We start from the raw sequence: 11362 nt of genomic DNA, 5'->3' as shown, positions 1-11362 counted from the left end.
AGGAGGGAAAGGAAGGGAGAATACCTTTTTAGAGATGGCTGCCTGTTCTAGAAAATGTGAAGTAAGTGTGACTGAGTAAATATTTGATTAGGTGAGCCAAAAGTGTGGCGTTTTTACTAAACAATAGGAGGACTATTGGGCAGTATGCTTTTTAAATTTTGACTTGCATTCTCCTTTAAGGATGACTCCTAGCCAGAGAATGAAGTGGTAGGTGTGCTGCTACTTAAAGAGTTGAGCCTACAAATCATTGGGGAAGCTAATAAGGCAGATTGTGTTAAAGCTGTCGTTGGTTCTTTGGTGGAGAGTGTAAGACTGTCTAGTCACTCCAGGTTTGGAAGAGAAAAGAATATGCCTGGAGAAAGGCCCTGTTGGAGAAGATGACGATGAAGTGCTGTCGGTGAAGATGACTCGGAATCTGGCTGTGTGGCTTGGCTGATTAAGTAATAAGAAGTTGACCCCTGATGGTGAATTGTGGGTAACAGAGTAAAAAAAACCTTGCGGTGTTCTTGTGTTGGGAAGAGGCCTTAGGGTAGTCAGGAATATAATAATCTCAGATGTGAGAGACGGTTATAAAAAAACGCAATCCATCCATAATTTTACTCCCATTTTACCTTTTATGTTCCTGTCTCTTCTTTGAATAAGAAACGAAATTACTATCATAACAGCTAATCAACCCACATTATTAATTGATACACTTAATTAAAATAAAGACAAATAAGAATAGGAAAACAAATAAAAGCAACAATGTGGTAAAACATGACATTTTCCTAGCCTTGTACTTAGACCTTAGCTTTCTTGTGGATGCAGCTTAGCTGCTTCATTTCCAATTCTGATGTGTTTAGTGTGATCATATCTTTGGCAAAATGATCAGGTACAAACATGTAATACGGTACTTCTTTCCTGTCAAGGCGCACACCCACCATTTCACTATTCAGGACAAAATTAAAAGCAATATGATTCAGCAAAAAATACTTTTAGTTGCTGACAGATATATTTTACAGTGAACTTATCTAACTCATAGACAGCCTAATTAATGTACCCATACATGATAGTGATGTGCAGGTCGACAAAAATCGGACCAGCACCTGACTCCTAACCCACACCCAACCCGGCCTGCTGCTCTGTGGCTATTTATATACCCCCGCCTGCCCCACCCCATCTTTGACATCACTGAGGGGGCAGAGCGAAGTAGGCACCCATATATAAATAACCGCTTTCGGAGGCGGAAGGAAGGCACAGTTAGGTCAGCAGCAAGAAATGCTTTCGACCTTGGCCCGAACCCACCCGACCCTTGGATAAACCTGCAGTTCCTGTGGGTGTTGGACCAGCCCCCAAATTATTAATACATGTGGCATACAAGGCTGCAACAGCCTGTTCTGATGAATTACACATTGATGCAAGAGAACCCTTACATTTTCAGCAGTTTGGGCATGGCAGTAATTCCAGGGTTCCACAAGCAGGCAGGGACAATAGACTATACTGACTTGCACTAAGTGAACCAAATGCTTATTCTGTAATTAAGGCCACATAATGGAAGTTGATGTCATTCTAAGGGCTCCTACTGACAAGTGTTTGGTTCTGTGCTCCCCTGCGGTAACGTACTCCACAGGGGAGTGCAGGAACAAATGCACCCCATTCTAACTTGTGGGGCTGTATACACAGGTGCATGTAAGTGCCGAATGCAGGTGGAATGCAACATGCTGCTTACATGCGCCTGTGTAAGTACATCATAGCAAATAATGAGGTGCTTTTGTTCCTGTGCTCCCCTGCGGTGGAATGCAGGAGCATGCCACCACAGGGGTGCACAGAACGGATCGCTTGTCAGTACCAACCGTAACTCAAATCCAATGGAAAATGCTTTGACAAAACCAATGTCAAAAATAATTTGACAAACTGACACTAAATAGCATTTATACTTTTGCATAGAATGCAAGTTGCGATGGTGCACCCACAATTACATTAGAATTCTGGGAGAGAATGCTGCACTGTGGACAACAAAGAGGGTGGGTTTCACCATGCCCCGAATTTGTAAATGATGCTTTTGATCTCACAGAGTCAAAAGAAAAAATCAAAAAGTAACATCTGCATAAACCAAATGTCTCCATAGCTTAAAAAGAAAGCACCCAAACTAGTTACCTCCTGATTCCCACATAAGTGATAGTTATGATGGTCAGAATGAGTGTGGTGTGGAAGGGTAAGGCCTCACGAGGCATAGATATAATATGTTGTAGTACAGTTGCTACAGTGCAAAAACAGTGCTCATCATGAAGTAGAGCCTGAGGCAGGAACCTTGCCTGCATACTACTTGTTCTGGCCCTAGCTAAAAGGGGACATATCACCTGTTGGCCCACATATTCCTTTGTGAGGAATGGGACCAGAAGGCCCTTATTACTTTTGCAAAAAGACAAAGGGTTAAAAGGATAACATGCACATGTTTGGGTTACCAGGCCCTGCTTGGAAATCCCTAGACACTAGGAACTGACTGTATTCACCAACTTTCTGAATTCCCTGTATAGACAAAGCCTGAATATTGCATGACTTAATAAGCAATAACCAAATTAGAGAATAAATCAATAATATAATAAGGAACATCATGGAGCTGACTGTACAACTCATATCTTACCCCAAGTTCCATCAGGACAATAAGTGCTCAAATATTACTTTTTCGTGAATTGAAGGAAGAGGACAGGGTGAAAACGCAATACAGGTATATGTCTTATCTTTTATGGAATCTCGGGGCTTCACCAAGAGACAGTTCATAATCCTGTAGAATACATTTCACTCTTAGGAGCGCCTAATCCCATTTCTTTCAGACTTTTTTCAAAGGCAGAATAACATTGTCCTGCACAAACCTTTAAGGCCAAACTTTTCCCCCATTTTCTCCCATTTATAGTTTCCCTTCTTTGCAGCTTTCACGGTCTTTGTCCAACACCTTTGCAACGGTTAACTCCTGCAATTACAGACCCTTCAGCATATGCATCTTCAGCAGAGTTTCACATCTTTGCTTTTTTTCTTGGAGAGGACATTACTGCGGACACGACCAGCCAAAAACAATCACTTGTGGTTTTTCACAAGCATAATTATTCTGTAGCCACTAGAGGAAGATACCATACTACAGTTTAACAAGACTTATCCTATAGTGGCCCTTTAAGTTTACTTTAGTTTAAAACAATTCTGATCTGCTTTGTAGTGGTCTAATAATGTTTTGTTAGCTTTGGTCAGCCATTATTAGTTAGAACGCATCTTGGGTCCAGGGTGCAGTTTTAAGCATCGCTCTGCTTATAAGAGTTTAATTTGTTACAACTCCATTTCTTGACATCCTTACTGTGCTGTTAATAAACATCTCTAAGAAAAGCTGGATATACCCCTGCATCACTTCCTACCAAAAAGAAACACAGAAACGACAACAGTAGGCTAATTACTGGAAGTTACTTTAGAGAGGACACTTTCAATAACCTGTAGATGAGTTTTTGTTTCACAATATCAATATAACTAATGAGGTTAAATCGTCTAAACATCTCTAAAGAAACTGAGGCCTAGGCTTGCGGTGAGGCCACAAAGACCTAGGCCTTGGGCGGCACAAATTTAGGGGCGCAGAGACACACATTAACTGCTTGCATATGGAGCACTGGGAACAGGACACGCAGAAAACTTCAGCTTGTCCTGTCCGCAGTGCTCCATATGTGCACTAAATGGATGCACATGCATGATCCTGCATGATCACTACAATTCCAGTGCTGACCGTGCCTAAAGTATTCAGATTATCGTGATAAATGGTGGAAAGCTTGAAAGCAAGATGCATCACTTAGATTAGAGGAACAGAGCTTCCATTTGAAGCAGCATAGGTGGTTTTTCACTGTGAGGGCAGTGAGGTTGGGGAATGCCCTTCCTAGTGATGTTGTGATGGCAGATTCTGTTAATGCCTTTAAGAGGGGCCTGGATGAGTTCTTGAACAAGAAGAATATCCAAGGCTATTGTGATACTAATATCTACAGTTAGTATTAGTGGTTGTATATATAGCTTATGTATGTGAGTGTACAGATTGGTAAGTATAGGTTGTGTGTGCTGAGTCTACTTGGATGGGTTGAACTTGATGGACTCTGGTCTTTTTTCAACCCTATGTAACTATGGGAGTTCCCCTTAGTAGAAAAGCCCCACAGATTATACCCAGCATCTGACAATGCCTCTACTGGTCCTTACTACTCTGGCAATACTCTAGCTCTGCAACTGAAAAATGCTATGTACCATCAGCTTCATGTGTGTATAACCCCCCCCACCCCACCCCACCCTGTGAGGCACTGTATTTGCCTGAAACCAATTTATAGTCCATTGTCAATATTACCTTTAATAAATCCATGCCATGCTGTATTCATTTGCCTCATGCAACATCAGTTGCTAAAGATGTAGAATTTTGTACAAGATGAGCAGACACATATCATTTTGAAAAGGAGACAGAAGAACTAACCCATGGAATGTTTAAGAGTTCATTTTACTGAGCTCCACTATTATTATCAGATACTTGACTCCAGTTAATGAGGTGATGGCTTGTAATGTCTTTTTCCTGCTTCCTTGTACAGAAAGAAGCTATGAGAAAATAACATTTCATTCCATGTAAAGCATCAGTGATTGCCTTCTATGGTGACAAAGGGAGCAGCAGCATAATGTTTGCTATCTCATACGTCACATAGCCTGTTAGAAAACCTGCCAAGGCTACATAGGGCATTGACAGAAGCATGGCCATATTATTATTTCTTACAAATTTTTTTAAAAAAAACATACAAACTGATGAAGAATTTAGAATGCTGAGGGGATGGGAGTAATAGAAACCATAGGTTATGAATTAGGATGATGAAAGAATGACAATGTCAACATTGACCATGGCACATTGAATCAGAGAAAGCTGAAATATTTATTCCAAAGATGGGGTAAAACATTAGGGAAGCTAAAGGCAGCAATAGTAGAAAGGACATTTGCCCTAAGCCCTCAGCTGGAGAGGGAACCCTTAACCAAAAAAGGGCAATGCTGAAAGTCAGATAATAATCCAGATAATATCATTTGATTCTCAATATTTGTGCCAGAGATGTCGAAACTGTGTCCCTGCAGCTGTTGTCATCTATAGCTCCTGGCATCTTGAGAGCAACTGTCAGCCATTCTTTATCATCTGCACTAGAATTGTATATGTGCAATGGGAACTGGGATGTTTTATCCTCAACACTTTCCTCGAGGGGTAGAGGATTCTTAAATGTATGCTATTGTTTATGAACTGTACTGTGGCTTTTATTAGAAAAACAAAAAAGGCGGAAAAAAGCTGGTTCTGCTGTCAGACTGAACCACTGATTAGTGTGAGCATCTGACAGCAGAACCAGCTTTCAGTATGTTGATTTAAAGTAAATTATGGCAATTTGTGATACACATGTTAATCTATTTCTGCACCTTGAACCTTAAAAGGCCTGAACTGCATGATGGGCATTCAATTAGCATTGATCTACAAATCAGATTCACTCATCTTTACTCCAGATGCTTTTATTAAAACCCAAACAGTTCCCAGGTTGTACAGTACCACCATACATCAAGGGCCTTTTATTCTAATGGCTGCTACGCTGGATGCATGGAAGAAGAAGGTGCTGTCTCTGAGCATGATTTTTCACATTCTAAACAAAGGTTCAATGCTGTCTGTAAGGTTTCATGCTGTCTGTAAGCTGTGAAGAAGGTATATTTTATAACAAATGTTTTAGTCCCTCCTCCGTTGCAAGGATTTTAAATGCTGCAGAAAGAGAAGAACAGCTGGATTTTAGCATATAAAATAGTATTTATTTATACTTTTTGAAGGGACAGATTACAGTGATAGATTTATTGGGATTTCTTTGTTGTGTAGGGCTCTTTAACAAATTTTGGTCCGGAAGCTGGAGTTCCCCTTTAATATAAAGTATTTGTGTATTTTGTTAACAAAATGAGTAACACAAACTACAGTTTATTGTAAAAAGAAAAAAAAGTATGTCCTTGTACCTTAAATCAACAAGATTCCTATAGACTTACTAATAATCATCTCTATTATTAATCTCTATGATCTCTAATATCTATTTGCATTTGCCTTAGGTTAGTACAAAGCATTACTTATTCATTATTACTGTCAATATTTCATCTTGGGAAGCCAAATTGCTTTAACATTGCACAACATATTAACCAAAGGGGGAATGAAAGGAAAGCTCTTGGCACTTTTTTTTTTGCAACAATCTGGCACAATTGCTTTTTATTTTTATTATATTTTATTTTAAGATTAAAACAAACCACCTCAATGCTGTGTGAACAAAGTGGATCACACATAAGGCATGTGTATACAAGAAATCTTTGTAACTTCACAATGCATGTGGTCATTTAACATAAGACGGAGTGCACCAGTTAGGAAACATTTCATTTTCTGGAAAAATAGTTCTCATATAATATAAAATAGCATACCACTGTTTGTTTTCTCCTTCTGAAAAAAAAAAATGATGCAATTGTACTAATGCGGTGATCCTTCTTTACGCAGCCAACAGCCAATGGCATGCCCAGTATTTTAGTACACAGTATAAATATAATGCCATGTAAAGTAATTGAAGCTCTCCAGGACACAGATGTTCTGCCCTTATAGTCTCACAGTAAGATAATTACCAGGATATATGCAAGGTTTCCTGAATGGTGTTATCTAATCTCTCTGACTTCCTAATTATTATTTGCATAGCCAGACTGATCACTGTATGTGGCATGATCGCAATGCGTAATACCAGGTCTCAAGAGCTTGCACATTTCAGGAGTTAAATATATTCCCAAAAAAATCAAGATTTTCGTAATCCAAGCATTTGACTGATTTGCCTGTTTTTTTAAAGTCAAACAGAACACGTCCATTTAAAGCGATACTCTTATAAGCATTTATGTTAAAGTAAAAATAAAAGGAACTAATAGTCAGAGAGCACTGGACTGCATTTGTAGTTTTAGTGCCCCCCGGGGATCATGATTGGACTCCTGCAACCACACATTCTGCCACCATATGTTGCTGCCAATATTGGACTGAGCTGCAGTGTAACAGAACTGCTGTCACTGGCTGATAGATTCAACCCCCAATGCCTCCATTCAGTGATATATATTTCAGGAAATGTGTGGTGAGCTGAGCAGTGATTGATGGTTGATAGTTGCTCACCATGGACATCAATAGGAAGCAATGTGGGATGCCACAAATTTGTTTATACTGCCCAGAAACTTGACAGTGTGGCTTTTCAGGCAATAAATGCCTAAACAAGGTGATTCAGGATTCTGCCCGCTGAAGTCATTAGGAAGCAATCTGGGGCATGTGTAGCTGAGCATTCAGTCTTAAAGGGGCAGTTCACCTATAAATTAACTTTTACTAGAATATATATTTATATTCTGAGACAATATGCAGTTTGTCTTTATTGTGTATTTTTTGTGATCTTTCACTTATTTAGCGTTTTGTTCAGCAATGATCCAGTTTGGTATTTCAGCAATTATCTGGTTGCTAGGGCCCACATTATTCAAGTGCCCAGGCAATGGCTTAAGTGAGAGATTGGAATATAAAAATAGGAGAAGGACTCAATAGGAACATAAGGAATAAAACGTTACAATACCGATAAAATTGGAGCCCCACTGAGTGAGCTTCAAGACCAACAGAAAAGTATATTATACACACAATATATATATATATATATATATATATATATATATATATATATATATATATATATATATATATATATATATATATTTATATTGTGTGTATAATATACTTTTCTGTTGGTCTTGAAGCTCGCTCAGTACACACAGGACTTATCACAAAATTCAGTCATTTATTGAAGAAATAGTGAAGAACTGATGTTTCGGCTACTCCTGTAGCCTTTATCAAACTTTGATAAAGGCTACAGGAGTAGCTGAAACGTCAGTTCTTCACTATTTCTTCAATAAATGACTGAATTTTGTGATAAGTCCTGTGTGGAGCGGCCCATCTTTTGATTGATTGTCTACGTATTGAGGACTGCACCCAGGCGTTCATTTTTGCATTTTCGTGAGTGCCGACCTACTCTACATTTTATTTATATATATACACATATATATATATAGCATTAGATGAACACAAAAGTGCTTTGCAGCAAAAAATTCATGTTTATTTTTGTTGCAAAGAGTTGTACCATCCCTTCAAGTCTGATTCAGTTGGATGTTTTAGGATGTATTCATTACCAAACAGTTGTGCCCAAGTTCTGCATATTTTAAGTTCACCAGTAGGAGGAGATAATTGTGCAAAACCTGGTAATTACCCTAAGGGGCTGATTTACTAACCCACGAATCCGACCCGAATTGGAAAAGTTCCGACTTGAAAACGAACATTTTGCGACTTTTTCGTATGTTTTGCGATTTTTTCGGATTCTGTACGAATTTTTCGTTACCAATACGATTTTTGCGTAAAAACGCGAGTTTTTCGTATCCATTACGAAAGTTGCGTAAAAAGTTGCGCATTTTTCGTAGCGTTAAAACTTAACGCTACGAAAAATGCGCAACTTTTTACGCAACTTTCGTAATGGATAGGAAAACTCGCGTTTTTACGCAAAAATCGTATTGGATCCGAAAAATTCGTAAAGAATCCGAAAAAATCGCAAAACATACGAAAAAATCGCAAAGTACCGATCATTACGAAAAAAACGCAATCGGACTCCATTCGACCCGTTCGTGGGTAAGTAAATCAGCCCCTAAGAGAACATCATAGTGTGTACCTGGAGAGGTAAAGAGAACAAGACAGTAAGAGGCATCTGGCAAACCTCAGGCAGAATGATAGTGGTGTGACTATATACACTTGTGAGAAATCCAATAAAAACCGCAGATGTGGTTCAGTTATAAGTCCACTACTAGTGTGGCTGTTTAGTTTCCCCTATTAAATGCCTCAATCCAAAACAGCACACCTTTCTAATAAAGTGATATCTATGCACGTGATCATTATAAAGTCATTAAAAAAATCCTTTAACCCTCCCCAAATACTATATAGTCCACTTTGTAATATTTTTTAAAACCATGTACTCTGCCTATACAAATATCAATATTGTTAAAAAAAATCATCACCCCACTCTCTAAAACAGAAATACAAATCATTTACATTTCTGTTACACAGAAATTGAATAGTAGATTTGGTCAAAACATTTCCTGTTACAATAGGTTACAGGTGTTTCATATAGCATTAGAAATCCTTAAATACAGTATATATTAATTACAGTAACATCTTGTGAGTTTTTTTTTCTGTACAATGACACTGCTCAGTAGTATAATGACTGCATACACATCCATGGGTCTGTAGGAATTAAGAGATAAATCACAGAGGGGCAGACAGTAAAGAAGAGTCTTATGATGAAGTACAGACAGTGGATTGTCTCATGGCTCAACAGTCTTTTGAAGGTTGTTAGGGGCTAGAGTCACCCTGCATAAGTATATTTTGCCTGAAAGCCCCCTAGCGTAGGTTTGTCATATCTAGTGGTCTTTATCATGGATTGGAATGGTAAGTGGCCAGTAGCGGCTACCACAATTTTATAATTTGGCTAGATAGTGGGGCTATATAATTTCTTTGAAGGCCAACTCTGCCAGTGGGTCTCCATTTGGACAGCCTAACATCAAGCAAAGACTGATTACAAATATATATTCTGTATACTCTACCCCCTGTGGCACATGATAACAATATTAGAATTCACCTTGTTGTCATTTAATGTGAAGTGATGCCATGAGACAAATAGGTGCCTAAATTTAATGTGAAGTGATACAAAGCAACAAACAGAGGCTTAGCAAGGTTTAGTCAGGGACGTTAGACGTTGTGAATGATGGTGCTCCCACAATACCAGATGCTATAGTTCCAAAGAGGTGGGCAGCTGCAGGTTTGGCATTCCTCATTTAGAGGGTAAAATGCTAGGGTCTGTAAAACTGGACTTTAGATATGTAAAGAAAATGTCCATTCTTTTACACTAATACTTCTATAACAACAGGAGATGTGTCTGTATTTTATAGAGGTGACAAAACGCATGAAATTGTCTTAAGTCACATCCTATTGTGAACAACAGCCATCAAACGTGCCCAGCTGTGGTTTCAGGCAATAATTGTGCATGTGTGCCACATGTGTACTTGTGGTGATTTCAGTTATCACAGTGTAAAATGACAGGAGACAATGCCATGTCATTTTGCTGTAACTGTTCTGTAAAAAGTCACAGCTACTAAACATAACTTTGGTAGTTTCACAAAGTGAAGTAATCAAGGCAATTCCATGTTTTGTGTGACATTAGCCTTATAGCTTACCAAGAACTAGTGCCACTGTATGGAAATAGACCCAAACCTTCTATGTAATAAAGGGCACAAAGTTTGCCCAGGCACAGTAACACCACGCAACCAATAATACAAACAGCTGACCAATATTCGCTACTTGATGATTAGTTGCTATATAGCGTTGCACCTTTTATTACATAAACCCTTTAAAGGTGTTCATATAAGGTGGCTGCACTACAATGCATTAACAGAAAAAATCAGCTTTACAAAGGGATACAATTCTCAGGCACTGTAGATATCAAGTGATAGTTAACTTAAACAACTGAAAAGTTCACACAGACAATGTCACAGCTTCTCAGAGGCATGTACATTTTTCAGAAGTCTTGCAATTTATATATTAAAGCTCACGCTTCGGCAATTAGGGCACCTAAGACACCCAACAGTTCTGGCTAGACACGGCTGGATTAACTCTAAAGAAATGCACTTCACAACAGCAGGAGGACTTTGCATTTTCCAGACCTTTCCCAAAGTTCATTACATTGAACTAAACTCTCAAGCCTGCATTGTCTGATCATTATGCACACTGCACAAGAGCCATTTGTTTTCCTGCAAAACTGCAGATTTGCCCATATCTATTTTACATTTTGGAGAGGGGGAGGGACTCACCCCTTCATTTTACAGTAACAAAAATTGAAATATAAGACAGGCCCTGAATTTTCAAGAGCTGCAGTTTTAACCCTAAAAATTGCAACAACATATATCCCCAAACCACAATTCAGCTGTCCAGTTATTGCACCTTTATGCACAGAAAAAAAAGCTACAAACAAATATTTCAGTATTTTGCTGTTTACGTTTCCCCCAGAGTTGTCTCCTTGGGTTAGAGACACGCAAATTCTGCTTGTTCTCTTGTGATGGCTGCTCATGCAGGAGACTTCAATTGGGCTTGGAACGTAAGAATTCTTTACTTAGAAATGTTATTGTCTGTGTGTTGCTGAAACCTGTTCCTCCTGCAAGACAAAGAGAAAATGATTCCTGTAAGACAAAGTTAAGAGGAAGAATACAGCTTTACTTGTAACATTAC

At 38.7% G+C, this 11362-nt stretch overlaps 1 protein-coding gene across 2 annotated transcripts in view; it reads right to left on the bottom strand.

The window, feature by feature from the left end:
• Nucleotides 1-8869: 8869 nt before the first annotated feature.
• The window catches only part of atp2a3 (ATPase sarcoplasmic/endoplasmic reticulum Ca2+ transporting 3), an 87556-nt gene continuing 85063 nt past the window's right edge, over nt 8870-11362 (bottom strand). Inside the window, exon 23 of one of the 2 annotated variants that reach the window (XM_031896110.1) lies at nt 8870-11288. Coding sequence is in view for 1 of the 2 variants with exons in the window: in NM_001078865.1 (NP_001072333.1) it covers nt 11243-11288 (46 nt within the window). In the remaining variant the exon portion in view is untranslated. 2 annotated transcript variants of the gene reach the window in all.

The sequence above is a fragment of the Xenopus tropicalis genome, chromosome 2 (assembly GCF_000004195.4).
Source record: "Xenopus tropicalis strain Nigerian chromosome 2, UCB_Xtro_10.0, whole genome shotgun sequence".
Lineage (NCBI taxonomy): Eukaryota > Metazoa > Chordata > Amphibia > Anura > Pipidae > Xenopus > Xenopus tropicalis.
This window is presented reverse-complemented; position numbering and strand designations above follow the sequence as displayed.